This window comes from Drosophila hydei, unplaced genomic scaffold, assembly GCF_003285905.1.
Source record: "Drosophila hydei strain 15085-1641.00,03,60 unplaced genomic scaffold, DhydRS2 tig00008139-arrow-pilon, whole genome shotgun sequence".
NCBI classification, from domain to species: domain Eukaryota; kingdom Metazoa; phylum Arthropoda; class Insecta; order Diptera; family Drosophilidae; genus Drosophila; species Drosophila hydei.
Window position 1 is genome coordinate 1,112,905 of NW_022045847.1, and position 19,859 is coordinate 1,132,763.

General features: G+C 40.9%; 1 protein-coding gene across 1 annotated transcript in view; it reads left to right on the forward strand.

The window, feature by feature from the left end:
• Nucleotides 1–19,859, forward strand: part of LOC111597593 (kin of IRRE-like protein 2) — an 85,346-nt gene that overhangs the window by 39,861 nt on the left and 25,626 nt on the right. The window contains 12 exon segments of the mRNA XM_023312393.2: nucleotides 1,430–1,557; nucleotides 5,245–5,482; nucleotides 7,708–7,851; nucleotides 7,988–8,182; nucleotides 8,567–8,715; nucleotides 8,945–9,056; nucleotides 9,172–9,292; nucleotides 12,398–12,561; nucleotides 15,776–15,934; nucleotides 16,879–17,052; nucleotides 17,517–17,630; nucleotides 19,071–19,104. Coding sequence (XP_023168161.2) covers nucleotides 1,430–1,557; nucleotides 5,245–5,482; nucleotides 7,708–7,851; nucleotides 7,988–8,182; nucleotides 8,567–8,715; nucleotides 8,945–9,056; nucleotides 9,172–9,292; nucleotides 12,398–12,561; nucleotides 15,776–15,934; nucleotides 16,879–17,052; nucleotides 17,517–17,630; nucleotides 19,071–19,104 — 1,732 coding nt within the window.

Here is a 19,859-nt window from a genome sequence, read left to right on the forward strand (position 1 = left end):
TGTTTGCTTACGCCTGTTTATTGGCGGCCATATATAAGCGGCTGTTGGCAAGCCAGGTGAGTTGGCCAAGTAGGTTGAGGTGGGCTGCTGCTGTGGCTTGTTATTGTGCAAATATTCATTAAAAGTCCAAAATGCTTTGATTAACTCGTGACAGTTGCAAAAACTTAGCCCGAGCGGAACTGCTTCAGCTAGTGATGCCCGCTTCTCTTACATCTCTCAGTTTCCGTGTCATTAAGAACTCTGGTTCACCTAACGTGGCAGCAGCTTCAGCTTCAGCACCTCTTTTTATCGTTCGCAAGCAGCCTGTGTAATTTCCACCTGTAATTGGTGTAATTGAGTGCAAGAGCGAAGAAAATATTCAACATGCCAGCAATTAACATAAATTCCCCACTAGAGACAAGGAGAAAACCAATTTCCGGCGCCGAACACTAAATGCACTTTCGAAGTCGAGTATTTATTAGGCCACCTGATTAAATATTACTTATAGCCAGCTCAAAATCTAGTTTTTGTTACAAATAATACCTGAAAGTATATAAGAGCTGATAGTCTAGTATAACGTGGTTTCAATACTTTCCAATAAGCCACTGGAAAGCTTTTGCATAGATTAGATTAGAGTTGTAAGCGCAATACTCCTTATATATAAACGTATTAGCCAATCTGACTTGAATGATGTTTCGTTGAAAACATTAAAAGGAAATAGAAGTTAATAAAAAGGAATAAGAAATAAAATGAAACTAGAATAGTATTCTAATAATATTGATAACGATCATGTCAATATAATTTGTTATATAAAATATTGTTATTTATATTACATACATTTCGGTATTTTCGACAACGATAATGATATCAACTAAATTTATAATACATGATGGTAGTGCAGAATCTTTTTTAAATATATTAACAAGCCACAAAATATATATACAAAAAGTTCGTCAGGCCCATCGTATTATCATGCGTAGTTTAAGTGCGAAGCCTAAGCGAACTTCGTGTCAGGGTATGTGAAGAACGCAACCAACTGATAATGAAGCGCCCATGTTGGGTGTGGCAAGTGGAAAGATAAGCAAATGGCTGCCGCAGTGCGCTTGCCGCGGCGAGTGTCGTTGATAATTGCCCGCGTGCGTGACAAATGCAGGACGCAGCGAACGATATTAAAAATATAGCATACTTACATGCGCGACATGGCTGTGAGTGGGAGTGGGAGTGGGGGAGGGAAGAACGTGCTGCTTATTTATGATACTATGCAGCAATGTCAACGCGTTGCCCTATTAACAATGCGCTCGAACTATAGCGCAGATAAGACTTAAAGAGGGGTGCTGCAGGTAAGCCCTGAAATTATTGTGCAATAAACAGCTCGGTCCATTCGAGCACATCTCTTAATGCCACGTGACACTTGCCAATGCTCATTCGCTGTGTTTCTCTTTTCTTTCAGGAGTCGAATGCTTTCAGCGTTTCGCAGAGCAGCCCAAATACACGGAGGTGAACCCGCGCGAGGATGCGTTGCTCACATGCAAAGTAATCGATATGCGTGGCTCTTGTTCCTGGCAAAAGGATAACAAGGTAATCATGCGAAATACATATACCAGCTATCAGCCAGACAATCTTGTTCATTTCACATATGAGACTAGCCCTTGCTTGCAGTTTATAAATATCCAAACTTGCCTCATACTCACGGCAATACATATGTACATAACTAAAACTCATTTCATATGCGTAGCGCATCGTGTGGATCAATTAAGTGTTGTTTTTTGGCTGCCAGCCCTGGCACATGTGCTCAAACTGCCTGCCAAAAGTAATTTACGCCCTTTGGCAGGACGAGCCAATAATGCGAGCGGTGGAGCTGATGGCATAGCTGTGACCTTTGCCATCGCCAGCAATATGTGGCCCTGAACAGGCTTTCTTGCAGCTCTGATTAGACCGTGAGGCTGGCCAAAGTTTTAATCGAAAATGCGTGACAGCTCGCACCTAAGCCTTGGGCAGTCACGCTCATACCTTCAGCGACGCCTCCCTTCCACACACACAGAAATACATCTAGACACACGTATTTTCGTAGCCGCGCTACATGGAAATGCTCTCATGGTCAGCAACGCAGACCTAAGAATACTTTTAGCGTTATCCGTGCTCCCATATCGACCATATATTTAAATTTTACACCTCCTTTCCAAGTAAGGCAATGACCTGCCTATAAGCATCGTTTGCTTTTCTATGCACAGACCACGCAATATCCCAGCAATGCACTTGAAAAATACTCCGACAAACCCAATTAAGTTTCTCTTTTGATCTTTTGCTTTTGCGTACTCGTAGACAGTTTCCAAAAAGGTAAAAAGAAAACTATTATTGACATCCTTCCCTGCATAATATCTGAATAAATATATCCTAGCCATTGTGAGTTAAAACAGAAGATGTATAAGGTCCCACAAGAAATATCCAAATATGTATATATAGATAGAAAAACCCTGAAGCCCTAATATTACTACCTACGTCTTTACTAATGAAGCAAGCAAGAATGCTAGAATCTTCCTTAAGATATTTTCCGGATAGTAGCCTGATTCTTGCAGAGTGTATATATTATAAGTTAAATGAGAGCTAGAGAGTTCAGTAGAATAATAATAATAATAATCACAAGCTTGAATACATTTAGAGGGTATTTGGCAGTACAATATATGCTTTGACTGAAGCCCTGGTCAGTTATTCGTCTCCACTTGGGCTATGTGTGGCTATTGCTTTTTGGTATGCAGCCAAAACATATCCGTGTTAATTTGCATAGCAGTCGAAAATGGTCTGCAGGATGCATTATATGTGGCAATGAACAGTGGACTCATTATGGGACTGGCCCGAGTCCAAGGCAAATGAATACTTGGGTTTGTCTTTAGTTCAGAGATGATTCTGCTGTTTGTTATTCATGGCATTTGTATGCGTTTGTAGCATAACTTTTATTTGTTTCTTTTGCGTTCGTCGATGCTGCTAAAAGCTTCTGCTGCTGTTGATGTCTTGTTTGGGTCTGAACCACAGTTGCTTATGCAAAATCAAATGCAGGAACGGGAGGGAACGGCCTACTTGCATGACAAAAATCACAAAGCATTTCCAATGCACTTTTTCATATGCTGCACATTGCCAAGGATCGTATCGCATTGGGTCGTGTCGCATCGCATTGGCTTGATTTGCAGCATATACTTAAATGTTTACATGCTCTGTGCCCGCAGGACACTAAGGAGCAAAACACATGGATGGGCATGACCAAGCAGACCATTTGCATGCATAGAGTGTCTCATTCGACAGCAATCCCCACACACATACATATATATAAATATATATATATATATATATATATGTTGTTTGCCTTCATTTCGAATTCAACTTATTTTTGCATATTTATAGCAATTGTTGTTGTTGCTGCTGTTATTGTATGTGTTTGCTTTTTAAACTAACTTTCCCGTTTTTGCATGGCATTTGTGTAGCTTTCTATACAATATTCTTTTGCATCTCGATATCTTAAGTAGACAACTTTGACGTGCCCCAAACTGAGAAGCTTGCACTTCAATTGGGGCTAAGTACCAGTTCATAAATACCTTTTGCGAAATGCTTATTAAGAGCCATATTCGAGTATGTTTTCGACACGGTCGAAAACTCATCGGAGAGACTTATTCATTGCAAATAGTTGCAAAAGTACTTAACTGTCTCTGAGAGCCAGAGCAATTCAAATAAGCATAATTGGGGCTCAATCATATTATGACAAACATAAATAAAAACTCCACGTACTCAATGCAGAGACTGAACAGTAATTTGGTTAGCGTTGATTTATATATTTAATAAAAGAAACTTTTTATATATGTGATAAACTCATTTCTTTTTGATCCTTATACCACATGAGAGGCTATTAATTATCGTCGGGTTATCTGCCTCGCACACAAATGCACTCTTGACCTGCTAAAGTACGGGGTATAATCAGACTAAGAGCTGGCAAACCAAACAACAATGCCAAATGGCAGTAGATGGTAGGCAAAATAATGTCAATAGGAAACGATTTGGTTCACGTTGAGGGCGGTTACCGCACACATGCAAATTCACAGACACACCCACAGTCACACACACACACATTAGAAGTAGCTAGTTGGAGACAACAAAATATTTGGTCGCTTTCAAAATTGTTATTTTGACAATTGGCAGAGCTGGTCGACAGTATTGAGCATCATCTACTTTGTGCTGTGGTCAATACACTCACGGAGTGAAAGACAGACAGAAAGAGAGAGAGAGAGACAGACAGGGAGTGGGAGAGGGAGAGGGAGAGTCGCTTAGCCTAGGTCTCGCAACTGCAGCTGACAAGACGATGGTTGGCCAAGATAGGACCCACAAAAATGTCAGAAAGAAAACGAAATAATAATTTAAATAACTCGAATGGAAATGCCTTTGGCCGCAGCTAATGTCAAATGTCGAATACAAATGAATACATTTATATACAGTTGTACGAATGCTGAATACGAATATGCGAACATTAGGAGCGTGCCATTTGCATTTGCATTTGCTATTCGGTGTGTTATCGAAATTATTTTCATTGAGAAAACATCCAATTAAGACTACAGTTGCACACCTGATCAAATTGATGTTTTCATAAAGAAGCCATTTGCGGCGGCTGCAATTAATTAAACCCATTAAAAGACGAGACAATGTTTAAAGGACTAAACGAACTGACAACTGGACAACGAAAACGCAATTAAGTTCGAGGGGGCGTTGCACAGGACATAAATACTTAAATGCGAACGATGCCACGCTCAAAGATCACTAATTGTAATTTAATTTCCAATTAGCAAACAAACTAATGCCAATTTAGAAACGGCAACAAGCTTCCAGACGACGTCGACGAGGACGACTACTACTGTAAGTGGAGTTAAACGACACGTAGTTGAAAATGGCAGCAGACTGCCAGCTGGCGATGGCGAGTGTGAGGGCGGGGTAGAAGGGACGTGGCAGGTTACTGGGTTGGTTCACTGACATTCAATAGCTAAACCTTGTCTCTCTATCTCTATCTCAGTGAGTATTTGTGTGTGCGTAGACCAAATTATGCGCCTGACTACATCGAAAAGTTAAACATGCTGAACATGTCGTTGTCCAGTAGACCGCCCACACCATTTCATTGCCATGCACCATCCTGCTACAACTCAACATCATCATCATCATCATCCGCCTTCATTGTTTCAGCAGCTTTAGTAATGCAACCTTCTCTCTCTCTCATTTTGTCTTACCTTACAGCCTGTGGGTATCTATCTGAAGAAATACGAATGGGCGGCGCGTCCCTTGGGCGGAAATGGCGCCTTACATCTGGATCTGCATCCGCCTCCGCCCATGCAAATCGGCGGCGATTGCTCCCTATGGATACGCTCGGCCACCTTAGACTTTGACGATGGCCTCTGGGAGTGCCAAGTGACCGCCAGTGATTTTACCGCACAAGATGCTTTGACTAGTCAACCGGTGCGATTGGTTGTACGTGGTGAGTGTTAATCCAGCAGCTACAATCAATGTCATGCAACGTAACGTATGATTAATATTTGGGTTCCACTTCCAATATGCAACTGGTGGCATTCTGTGCCTCCGTTTTATCCTTTAATGCCAGATTAGCTCTGGCAGTAATTCAGTAGATATCATTAGATCAATATCCATTTAATAAAGCATAAAAAAATAGTAGGAACAGCCAATAGGAAGTTCACTTCCTCACGCATTGTGCACTTCCTATCGCTACTACTCCTATGTCAGATGGTTAGTGGTTGATGTCAATGCAATCGCAACTGTGATTCAATTATACAAATTCGACTTATTGGAATATGATTAATATTTGGGTTCCACTTCCAATATGCAACTGGTGGCATTCTGTGCCTCCGTTTTATCCTTTAATGCCAGATTAGCTCTGGCAGTAATTCAGTAGATATCATTAGATCAATATCCATTTAATAAAGCATAAAAAAATAGTAGGAACAGCCAATAGAAAGTTCACTACCTCACGCATTGTGTACTTACTATCGCTACTACTCCTATGTCAGATGGTTAGTGGTTGATGTCAATGCAATCGCAACTGTGATTCAATTATACAAATTCGACTTATTGGAATATTTGTCAGTTTAGTAAAAGTGCAAACTCTTAATATAATGGCTATATTTTCCATATTGGCTACTAAGCCTTTATACTAAATATTTTTAATCGATAACAATAAATTTGGGACATTTAACGATTATTTGATATGCGCCTGCTATACACGGCCTAGGAAAACAAGTAAGAAAGCTCTAGTCGGGGTGCCCGACTAGGAGATACCCTGATCCCAGTCCTTTGAGTTTTGTAATATTTTCCGTAGTTTGTATCGAGTATTAAAAAAAAAAAAGAAAACAAATAAAAATCGACTTTGCGAGACCAGGATTCGAACCCGGATTATTTGCGCAACGTGCACAAACAATACAAACACCGCCACTTCATAACTAAAAATAAAACAATAAAAAACATTTCATCTCCACTGGTCTCGAACCCGGACCAAGCTGCATGCGAGCGGCGCCTCTACCAACGCAGCCGCTGTCCTTCTTATGCGATCTGTTGCAAATTTGAACATAAGTAGCAGCTAATATTCAGTACAATTCAATCGCAATTTCAATTCTTGGAATAGAAAAGAATACACGCATTTGAATGTATGTGTGCACACGCATAGGAAAAATGCGTGCGCGTGACGCTGCTGACATGTGCTTTTGCAAATTGGCCAAACGTTTTGTTTAATAACTTCTGTTTTACTTAATGGATTTTAATGAAATTTTCAGCATATGATCTACATATCCTATTGGCTTGGTTGAGATGCAAACGCCTTCACATAATGGCCCTAGTTCCAACTAAACTTAAATTCGAAGAATTTGGGGGAATTTGGAGCCGGTATCCAAAATCCAACAAAAATCAAAATTGCATAAAATATACATAAGACTAAATACAAAATTTGGAGGCTCTAGCTCTTAAGAAGTTCGAGATATAATTTATTTACTGCATTTCAATAATGTTTTTATTCGATAACAATTAAATGCGAATAGTTATCGAATATTTGAAACAAACTTGACCTGCGCGTGCTATACACGGACCTACAAAAAAAATTTCAAGTCTCTAGCTCTTATAGATGCTGAGATCCACGCGTTCACACATACGGACAGACGGACAGACGGACAGACGGACAGACAGACAGACGGACAGGGCTCAATCGACTCGGCTTGTCGTCCTTTATGGGTTCTGCCACGCCTCCTTCTGCCTGTTACATACATTTGCACAAAACCATTATACCCTGATTTCCCATTTTTAATGGGATCAGGGTATAAAAATGCAAGCTGCAAGAATATACATACTATATGGTGTCTACCATGCCTCGTTCTGCCTATTATTTTAACTAAACCATTATGGCCTGATTTCCCATTTACTAAGAGTTCAATCTTTTACTGAGGCAATTGCAGCCATTTAATTAATGCATTTTCTTAACGAGATCAAAGTCTAGGTGAATGCTGCCTCTGCCTAGATAGAATATGAACGCGTCAGTCGCTTTCAGCGTAACAATGCTGCGGCTCGAAGGCTAGGAGATTCAATTAAATTTGTTCTCGAGCTGCTTGCTTTGCTGACATTTATTGCCCACCGCAAAAGTCGTATTAGTAATCTGTGCTTGTCATTTCTCCTCTGCCTTTGCGCTTCTCTTCACACATTTAGTGGCGCCACAACGACCTCGTCTGGAGTTTGAGAGCGCTCCACTGCCGCCGGGACACAACATCACGGTGGACGCTGGCGCCGTGGCGACTGTGAAATGCGCCTCACATTATGGTAATCCGCCTGCAACGCTCAGATGGTATTTGGGTAAGTGTTGGTGCTGCTTTAGAGGGAGGGTGGTGCTGTTATCCTTTGATTGCACTTGTTATCCTAGCTCGCAGGCTGCCTGCCTGTGACATTGTCATGTTAATTAATTTCAACGATTTGCTCTCTCTCTCGACAGGCGACCAGGAAATCTCGCCCATACACCCGCAGCTGAATGCCACAGAGCCCGATAATACACGCACCTGGTCTGCCACTTCGGTTGTGCAGGTGTCCGCCATGCGCGAACGTCACGGGGACATTTTGCGCTGCGTGGCCTATCACGAGAACTACGAGGCCAAATCGGTGCCAGTGGAGGCCCGTCTAGATGTCAAGTGTAAGTCACAAAAACAAATGACACAAACACATAAAAAATACAATAAGCCCGCTTGGGACTCCAGTTTGGCTAGACGAAGTATATGTTGGTCTTTGGGCGAGCTGATTGCGTTTACTTGCATTTGGCTTAAAGTCAGAAAAGTAAAAAGACATTGCAAACAGCTGTAACAATTCAATTAGCCACAATTTGCAGCAATTTCCTGTTTTGTTAAGCAATTCAAGATTTTGGCCCCAAGACGACCGAGCATAAGGACAACTTCGACTTTAGCCGTTTGTTGTTGACTTGTTTCTTCCTGCTTGTTTTGCTTACCCCCCGCTCACTTTACGTTCTACGTCACTCTCTCCCTCCCTCTCTAACCCCCTCTTGTGTTTGTGCACTTTGCAGATGCGCCAACCATTCGTCTAATTGGCTCACCGGAAATCGACTTGGAAGAGGATAAGGATGCGCTTGTGCTGCGCTGCGTGGCCGATGCCAATCCACCGGCCAGCATCGTTTGGCGACGTGCCGGACGCTCCGAGATAGCCAGCTTGCAGGTAAGCTAGCAAGTCAGCTCTTTCCCCTCTCTCCATGTCCCTTTCGCCCTCTCAAATGGCATCCTGGCAGTCAGGCTCCTTGCCAGCTTGTTGTTTATGTTGCTACGAAATTTCGACGTCTCTCGCCGTATTTATCTTAAGTGTAGCAGAAATTTGTAATTGTATTAAATTGCTAACTCTCTCTTCGTACTTGCGTACTTTCGGTCTATTTCTGCGTCTCTCTTTATAGGAAACGTTGCAATTGCGTCCTGTTGGACGGCGAGACGCTGGACTGTATACCTGCCAGGCACAGAACTCCGTGGGCACCTCGGAGCAGCTGTCGGTGCAGTTGGACGTGAAATGTGAGTCCTTTTTAGTATTTATCTTGGCCGCGTTTGTTGTTGCTGCAGAATTTGCTTTGGTAACTTTTGCTTAATTTTGTATTGACGGTCGCTTCTTGTGTTTACTCTGCCATAGATCCACCGAAAATTATTTCAGCCGGCCCGGACCGTCTTACCACAGCGCCGCTCTTTAGTCCCGCCGCCTTCGAATGCGTCGCCGATGGTAATCCCATGCCGGCCTACAAATGGGTCCAAAGGTGAGTCTCCATTACCCCATTACCCCCAAGAGTGCGGCCATTCGTACTAACCAAATGAAGACATGATTTTTTATTTTGCATACTTTCGGGTGTCGCGGCTCTCACGCAGCTGTCATGCATTAAGTTTGCTTTCCTCTGTGCCAACAATTTTCGCCCTTTGCAACTCTCAGTGGTGTAAATTAAAAGTTGCAGCGCACGACTCGTGCGTTATATGCGCCATATCTGTGCACTATACAAATAAAACATTAATATGCAGTAGCTTCATTAATCTTCTGCAACTTGTTGACATAGCTCACACTGCGTATAAGTAATATTGCACTCAAAAGCAAATAGCATTGCGATGCTTTTCGGCTTACTTGTTTCAACTTATTTATTTCAAAAGAAAATACTTAATTGCTTACGCAACGTTCAACTCCAATGAGTTTTTCCTTCATTTTCCTACATGTGTAAAATTTTATGAAAATAAAACAATTTCTATGTGAAGTCAGCGAGAGTTTGCAACCTGCTTAAAGAAACTTAACGAAAAAGTGAACAAAAATGTTAACTTCAAGCTTTGAGCTTAAATTACTTTTCCATGTGACCTTCAAAAATTGTATGTAGAGTCCTGTTGAGGTGCAATTAAAGCAAGTTTGAATTGTTTTAGTATCGTGTTAAAGAAAAGCTTACTTTAATTTTAAAGAAAAGCTTTAATTAATTTTACGATTTATGATTGAAAAACAATCAATAAAAAACTATTTAACTTCAATTTTTCATTCAACCAACAGTCATGAACAATTCAACATTGAAATATTGATTTTAGCTGTTAGAAATGAAGTCAAAACCAAACAAAAATCATTAGTCTCCAGCTCCAAATCTAAATAATAATAATAAGAATGGAAATAATTTATGTACACAATATAGCTTGTATTATAGAGTCACAGATAACCGCACGGAACAGCTTAGTTTTATTAAATATGATACTAAACTTGAATAGAAAATAAGGTTTCCTGTATGCGGGTGAACTTCCTGCAGAAGTAGCAGCTGGAGTAGCTGCTGCAGCAGCTCCTATTAATTCGCATAGCTCTGCGGTTACGCCCAACATTTTTTTAACTTGAAGTTTGAGTCATTTAATTAGTTGCACAGCAGAAGTTGTGCACAAATTAAAAGAGTGGGAGGAGCTGGGCGCGCAAGTGTAGAGTGAACAGCAGACTGCAGACAGCAGACAACCCAGCAGTTTTTACCTCGATCCATATTTATTTTATTTAAGTTTTACAATTCTCCGTTAAGATTCCGAGACAAATTCAAATGCGACATCAAATATATAAATACTTATTTTATTCTTATTCGGCTTCTTTTAAGATATGACGTACTCAGCAAAAATATAATAACTTAGACGTATTTTAGCAATTCCATGACGGAAACAACCTTCAAGACAAGCCAATTCAACTAACTGAATTCTTCTTGGTTTTATAACATTTTTTTTAATTAGCAATTTTTTTATAGCTGCTTTCTTTTTTTTTAAATCTTTTGTCTCATTTTCCCCAATTATTTGGCGACGTTCAGTGAGGGTAGTTAGTAGCAGCCACAATTTACTGTGGCAGACTTCAGTGCAGCTTCTTTGTGCAACTCTTGGGTACATTAATATGCAAAGCAGCACCACACCCTTCCGGGCGTTCGTACGTTCGTTTGTCCATTCAACAGGCAGCAGCTCGTCATGTTGGAAAAATGGAAATAGTCCATAGCATGCCCCGCCCTACATTCCCTCCATCTCGCTCTTTTGCCTGGTTGCTGTATGCCACAAAGTCAACTCAGTGCTCAGATCAGATGCCGACAAGCAGCCTGTACGTGATTTGTGATTTCATTTGTTTGTACTTTCCCCTACAGCTACTTATACGATATATGAATGTCTCCGTAAGACAGTGAACGTGTGTCTGTATGTGAGGGGCTCTGCTTAAGCTGAATCGCTAGCGCGTCAAATTCTAATAGCAAATTCCACATGCAACGCCCTGGCGTGTTGACTTAATGAAGCGTGCCCGCGCGTGTTTATCAGAAATTAAATGTCAATTGTTGAAAACTAATTTCCACGGTCGTCCCCTCGCGCCAAAGACACATTAAATGGCGCGTGCCAAGCAAAACCAACAAGGAACAGTGTCAATATATTTGTGTGTGAGTGTATATGTGTGTGTGTGTGCAATAAATCAATGCAATGGTGTGCGCTGTTGACAGGCTACCTATGCTGAGGTGGCTGGCATGCCGAAGGCGCTTTGACCGCTGGCTAACAGCCAACCAGCCAGCTCAACCGCGGGCATGCAAATGCAACCACACAACTGCCCGCCACTTGGCTTTGCGAATGTATTTGCCAAAGGAAAAGCCCCATGGGTGGCATAGGAAAAGGCATGTCACTTTGATTTACGTGGAAAATTTCGACGGAAAGCCTCGCTGAATGGGCAAAGTAAAGAGCGCTTTGTGCTTGGCATTTTTTCATCGAATTTTTGCGACTTCATTTGTGTGTGCCGCAAGATTTGCATTTAAATGGCTTTCAAATTTATTGCTTCTAATTGCGACGAGCGTGTTCCGCTGTGCCGTTCTGAAAGCTGCTTTAATTGGCGCTTTAAGCTGGCGACACATGCTCCATGCATCGGGTAGCGAGCCAAGCTCAACTATGTGCACATATCAAAGGAATTTGTCTGTGACCCAGCCCCAACACAGCCCAAAACTGTGGCCAAAATGGGTGTGGGTGGCTCTGTAGTTGTGTCGAAGCTGAGCTGAAAGCATTTCGCAACATAAAAGGCATTTCTCATATTAAAAAATGTATCAAATATTTTTTGCTTGCAACGAAAAGCAACGAAAATATTTCACCCACAAACGCAATTTTCAATATTGCTGCACAAAACTTGCAGCAACAGTTGCCCCTTTACCCTTGCCTCCGTTTCAGTTGCAATGTGCTTGTTGCATTTTCCCAATTGATTTGCAGCTCAAAAAGCTGACAGTAAGTAAGAAGAAAATACAAAAACATTTGCGTAAAAGAGCAAGGCGAAACGCTCCAGAGTATGCGACGTCTTCACCTTACTCCCACCTCAACTGACGAACTTTTTTCATTGATGTTTCTCTGATTTGCACTTGCAGAATCTCGCATGGATCAAAGTACGTGGAGCGCGGAAATGAGCCGCGCCTGGTCATCGACAATGTCACCTACGAGTACCAGGGCGAATACGAGTGCCGAGCCACCAGCTACATCAACGGACAGGAGCGGGTGGCAATTTCCGATCCCGTGTCCCTTCAAGTTGTGGGTAAGTCCGCACCATGCATCTGTGTGCACACAACTCTTTTTATGCACATGTTGCTGCAGGGCAGCCACAAAGGCCGCAACACCGCAAAATACGAACAGGCGCAACTGTCGCCAGGAAAAAAAGTCTTGTAAAAAATATATATATGAAGGTTACTGAAAAGTGAGTTACGATTGCTGAGCAACTGTTAGCTAAGCTGATGACCAATAATAACGGCATCGACCAACGCTAAAAGAACAAAGAGCGTTGCAGTCGATTGCTATCGACGGCATAATACCCATTGACTGTCACTTCCAAGACTTCCAGGCTTATATATAATAATATTGGTAGATCAATAGAAGGGGTCATTTAGTTTATATATTTTAATTTAACAACTGTAAAACTGATGAATATTTATAGAAATGTTAAAATTACACAGTTGTTTCTATATGCCACACCCCTAAAGCTGCTTAAAATTGTGTATGTGCATCGAGATTCTAGATCTACAATTTAAAATATATAGACTCTTGTGGTTGCCACTCATCGTATGGATTTAGATATAAATATATTTTTTTTATGTGGGTTATATGTGGGTTCAGAATTTGAGCAAAATACTATATAGTCAAATCCGATTGGCCACACGTGGGTGTAAGCATACATTTTTTATTCAAGACTCTAGCTTCAATAGAAATGGGAATAGTTTGAGTTCATAGAATTTAAAATTGCGAAATTTAAAGTAAATCTACTCAGCTGGACGTAAGTTATGCATTTTCCAATGTATCTTGTGTACCTTTAATACTTTTATTTAAGGCTTTTTAACAATGATGAACAAAAATAAATTTCTTTGTTTGTGATTCTTAGAAGTCGATTGCAAAAATATGAATTTCATATTAAAAATGACTTATGAAGTAATTGATTGTATATTATCAAATATGCAGATTCAAATCCCTTAGGCTTAGGCTAATTCCTATTCTTCAAAAAATATTAGGCTTCACAGCGTTGCTTAAAAATGTATTTTCAAATATTGCCGTTGTATGCATCTATGGGGAGTTGATTCAAAGATAAAAATAAAACAATTTAATATACTTAACTGGTGTATGTATATAAATAGACTTACTTTTTGCATGTATGATTATATAAACATATTTACAGATAGACAGTGCTGTGTTGGTATTACTTCAGCTTCAGCAGAGTAATACTTATACTGTTGCAATGGTGTTGGTGTTATGCTGAGAGCTCGTAAGAGTTGTTTTGAAGGTCCGAGTAAATTTGCGTGTTGGTACGCTTCTTAGTGCTGGCTTGTGATTTAAAATTGTCACTAGTGAAAGAAAGACAAAGATGGTAGTTCCGAGTGCTGTCCAGTGAGAGTGAGATGGCTACTTAGGCCATTCGGTGTCATTGTGATTGTCAGTGGACGAAGTCATTTAGGAATTTGATATAAACAATGGGAATTAATTAATGGGCGTTTATGAAAGTAGAATTTACTACGGCAGGTGACCAAACAGGTTCAAGCTCCGATATATATAATTACATCATGTATTTGTGTTTTAAGAAATAGAAAGGGCATTACAGCAACAATAGATGCCAAAAGAAATTTACAGAAATTTACAAATTTACAAATTTACAGCCACGTTGTCCTGCTAGATTGTTTCTCTCTCTCTCTATTTGTCTTTTTTTCTTGCACGTCTTAGTCGTGTATACTTCACGCTCTCCGCGCAACTAATGCTCACTTAAAATAACACAAAACTCCATTAAAAACTGCAACCGGAAAACGCGTGGAAAACATTTTAAGCGCCTGCGATTTTGCCAATGCCCCCTTCAAATGCTCTCTCTTCATCCTCTTACTCCTCACTCTCCCTCTCTCTCTCTTTCTCTCTGTCTGTCTCAGTGCCTGCCACTCCTTCGCCACTAGTCGCAAGCTTCCCCCGGCCGCAATTTTAGGCTGCAGGCGCCGTTAGTCTCACTGCAAATTTAGCAAGCGGCAACTTGCGCTGGCATCAGACTAAACCAAAATGTAACAGAAAATCAAAATGAACTTATGACCACAAGGATAAAAAGCGAAAAAACTGTAGAGTATAAAAATGCAGGCACCAAAAAACAACAAAAAATAAAAAACGCAGAAGCGCGGCAAAATAGAACAACAGCCATGGCCAACACGGCCGCGAGCAAGCGTCGAGTAGCTAAAGAGGAAAAAGCAGAAATAGAGAGACAAACAGAGACAGAGGATGAGAGACGCGGGAGGGAGAGTGAGCGGCTACATATATATTTAAATTTAGTGCTGAATACCACAGCACGTACATAATTTATGACCAACCAAGGACACGAGCAATTTAGCAGAGCCAGTGAGGAAAAAAGTGCTATATCCTTTATATGTCTGTGGCAAAAAAACGGTGTCCCCGCTCGCCGCACACACATATATAAACATATATTCGAGTGTGTGCATGGAGTAACTAACGAACTAGTTAACTGACAACAGCTAAAAAATAAATTGAAAAAAAAGCAAAGCTCATTATGTGCAGCTGCGCGCTCACGACTTTCAAATACTCTGCAGACAAGAAAGTTTGCCAGCCGGTTTGCCAAACTTTAAAACTGGGATGAGACATTTAAAATTCGTTTAGCCGAGCTGGCCAACAAAATATGCTAAGCAGAGGGAGCTGTTTTAATTTATATTTTAAAGTCTACTTCTGCAGCCACAAAACACTTTAAGATCACTTTATTTCAGTTCATTTCACATACAGTAAAGTATTTCCCCTTTTATGCATATAACATATATATAAATAGATCTTCGTCATGCATAGAGAGACTTCAAAAAATGATTTTCATTAATAGTTTAATATTCAAAAAATAAAACCCAATATTTTAGTTATCAAATAAGTAAACCTTTTAAAAATCATTTCATGAATTCTTAAAATTTAATAAAAATTTTAATTTAATAAAGGATGATGGCCGCATGACTGCAATACTAAAATTGAAAAGTAAAGAACATTTTAAATTAGTTTACTCTAAATGAAAAGTGTCTTTAAACATATGAGTTGCAGATAGGAAAGTTGTTTGCCAACAAATTTCGAGCTATTTATTTATTTAGAAGTATGATTTTATGTTTCAATTATCCAAAATTCGATTAACAGGCTATCCTTCTTTCCATCGTCATATGAATGTATGTGCTTTAAATTAAGACAGCAATAATAATACTTTGGTGACTAAATACATATTTTATATAATTTTATTATTTTTTCAGGTGCTCCGCAGGTGCTTCGCCTGCATCCCTCAATGCACACTGTGTCTGTTAAGCGCGGCGAACCAGCTAGTCTAACGATGGTAGTCTGTGCCGATCCGCGACCGCAACTCGTGGCCTGGGAGTGGGGTTCGCTGCGTCTGGAGGCCGGCACGGGCATAGGTGCGTATACTCAACGTCAGCTCGTGCGCTTCATTGGGCAGCTAATGCAAATACAATTAGATGCTTGCGTGAAGTTTTTCTTTTTCAATAAGCCGCAACTCAATTAAGGCAGTGCACGTCACGCACATTCGAGAGGGCATCGGTGGGTGTTAGTTGCCCTGCTGCTCGCTTGAGTGCTCATTAACAAACCTTTTCCGCAAATTTGACATTGAACAAACGTTGAGCGTGCTACGTGTCCCTAAACGGCAGACAGCAGGACATCGCACAAATCAAGACAAATTACATGTCCACCAGTCGGCAGCTTCGATGCCAAAATCAGACGAATGCCACCATCATGCTGGGGTAGTGTGGCATTAGCATTGGCAGCTGGGCGTAGCCTCCCTTCCAACGAGACGAGAACTATTGTCGATGCTCGAGCAGACTTCCCACGCTTGTCAGCTGCCGGTAATCCCGGCTTGCAGCTGACAGGGAGACGCCGTGCCAGCTATACCCATATGTAGCTCGTTTTTCAGTTTAAACTGTGCTGGATAACGTATTTTGTGCAGCTCCAGCTGCAGCTGCAGCCGTGCTGATCCATCTCCAGCTTCAGCTACCAACAAATCTAGCACATTACTCTTCATTTTCAGCTTGTCTGCGTGCGCATCCGTCTGGCTGCCATCAGTGCTGCAGTCCATCTGTTCCCGTCTGACCCTACGTGCGTGTAATCCGGCGTACTTGCCACTGACAGGAATCAAGCAAAGCGCATTACACGCCAAACCACATGCCATACCACTCAGCTTCGACTACTAATCGTTGCGCATACGCCACGTTGTCTTGTTTCATTAATTTTTTATTATTTGTATTTTTTAATATCACATGCAACTGGCAATTTTAATGATCAATTACAAAATCAAAATACAATATTTATAATTATTCCCCATTTATAACCCTATCGCGTTTTCTAGATCGCTTTCGAGCTGATGATATGCTCACGGACACACGAGAGGATTGCTACTTGTCTACGCTGCACATACACCACACAGATGAACACGACTCGCGTCCCTACTACCTGGTAGTGGAGAACGAGCGAGGCACCGATCGCCATGCCATTCATTTGATTGTGGAGGGTACGTTTGCAGGTGCATAGTGTTTTCTTTATTTTCAATATAATTCCCACCTTAGTTAAACACACATGTAAAATATATTTGAATTTCAATACTGCAAATATTTCTTCGTGGAAGACATCGTAGAGAGACATAGCCTCGTCAAATCTAATTTTTAAAAAATTATTTATTTGGACCACAATTAACGTATAATCTTATTTATGTTATTTCAATGTAGTACCACTTATCTTCCACATTAAAATATTTGCAGGCATTCGCCATTTCACGGGTCTGAGCATTTGCCCAGTAACACACTAATTACCTCTTAATAATTTGATTTCACAAAGCATGCAAAATAGAGACAACAACTAAATACTTTTCTATATGAATTACTTCAATTCAAATTGAACCTTATATACAATTAAAACTTCTTTCTACGCTCGCAACACCACAATCGAATAACATCCACAACAATTGAATTATTGGAACATTTGCCGCAGAACCTCTGGAGATGAGCTACTTGCTGGGCGTCGCCGGCGGCTGCATGGCCGCCATTTTGATCCTGATCTGCCTCTGCATCTACGCCGTCAAGAGCAAAAAGTGCTGCTTCAAGGGTAAGTCGAAAGCTGTTGAAAATGGCGGGGGGAAGCTGCTCATTAAAAATGATAAACTCGATTCGCGCAATGCGAACACAGGAACGTGGCAACAACAATTGCAGCTGAGCCAAACAATTGCCAGCGCTCAAAGAGGGACGCATATTAATTACGCGGCGCTTCAAAGAGAATGCGCGTCGCAGCAATTAAAGCATTATCCCCATTATGCCGCCAGATGGCGTTGAACTTTTCGGCTGGCGCATGCCACATTTTGCTGTCATACTAATTGCAAAAACACAAAAACTTGCACCAAAGCCAAAACATAGAACACAAAAACAAAAACAGAACAGAAAAAGTAGAGAAACCGCGCCTTTTATTTACTTTTCTATTCTGTTTTCTGATGTTCCTTTTTTCACTTTCTTTTTTTTCTCTTTTTCTTTGAAACTCAAATAAATCTCATAAAATATTCATTAGCGAGTTTTGTGCCGCCAACGCCTGCGGTCAGCTGGCTAACACAAACACAAAAGGGTTAAAGCCCTCTCGGGAAGAACAGTTATACTAATATAAATATATATTTAATTATATACATATATATATTTTTTTATTGTTCTCGGGATATAAATGCGTCTGCTTAAAGTCGTAAGGATTCCAACGAGAGAGGGAGGGGCTCGGCTAATTAGAAATCAAAATCGAGTCGCAAAACTTTTCGCTGAACGCGCAATTAAAATGCACATTTGTAAAAACAGTTTACAAAGCAGCAAAGGGAAAACAATTTACCAGAAAAAAGTGTTGAGGGAATGAAAACTTTTTGTGAAAAAACTTGCTCAAGGACATTCGCAGAAAAGTTTTGCGGAGTCGGGATTCAAAGAATTCGCTAAGGGATTTGCAGTGGCCAATTGGCCTGTTGGCTGAAATACAGCTGTAAACTGAAAACTTGAGTCGTAAATAAGGCTAAATCCCAAATAGCACGGCGCGTGCAATTTCTCAGTTGTCAATCAAAATGTCAATTTCGAAACAGGAACACAAAAAGCAGCAACAGACGTGAACATTTGTGCAGCTGGCGCCAATTGCCAAGTTATCAAATGGCGTTTGACAGATCTTCCATTCACACACACGCAGCTAGTTGAAATCCATCAAAATTACCCCGCTCTTATGGGCAGGTTTAAGGCAACTTAACACCTCATGGTCACCAATAGGTTTACGGCTCATTTGTCAAAATGTAGCAGTCACAGATACAAATGTATCTGTATCTGCAGCCATCTATCCATGTCTGTCTGTCACATATGTCCGTAAGCTTGGCTTTAAAATACCCTGTTTTTAGCACAGCTCGAAAAACAAATATATATACCATGTGTATATATATATATAAATATTTTATGTATTCATATAAATATATATTTTGAGCCAAATACGTACAGGCGAAAGAGTTCTCATATATATTATTTTTACTCGCCTTTGCAGGTTCCACGGGCTATAAATCATCGGATAAGGACAGGTAAGTTGAAGCGAAACACAAACCACACACACTCTCGCACACCCACACACCCACACACACAAAGCGAACAACAAATGGCCGGTTATGATACATTTTTATGAAAGGCGAAAGCAATGCAGCTTCTAGCCAACAGGTGGCACTGGCATGCCAATTTATGAGTCCCGATTGGCCACATGCGCGCCCACACGCGCACATATTCGCTCGTACCCATGAATAATGCGCACCGTGTGATTGTGCAGTGCATGAAATATTCTACGCTATATTATATATTCAATATTGCAAAGTCGGCTTTTGGAAAATATTTTCCTGTTTTGGCGCGCAACGTCAAGCAAACATGCACTCGCTCTCGCACGACCATACACTCACACAGACGCATACACGCATACGGGCACTGCGAAACACGCCCCTTAACAATCGCTCATTGCCGCCCCTCATTTTGTCCTGACATGAGTTATGAGGCTGTGGCAGTTATTTGGCCGGCCCCTCTTTCCATAGTTGTCCATTTTAAAATTACCATATTTCGTTTATGGAACACCCTCTCGGACTACACACAAACACGCGTTGAAAATTGCAAAGAATAGTTTTTGTAATGGTGTGTGTGTGTGTTAGTGTTGGTATAGCGGAAATGGATTTTGAATTTCCGTTATAAGCATAGTTGGTAGCGCCACATTTCCCGCGGCATTCATTATTTATGCGAGCCAAACTGCACAGCAAACCCAAAAAGTAGGCCCCAAACAACTAACAGCCAAATTCAT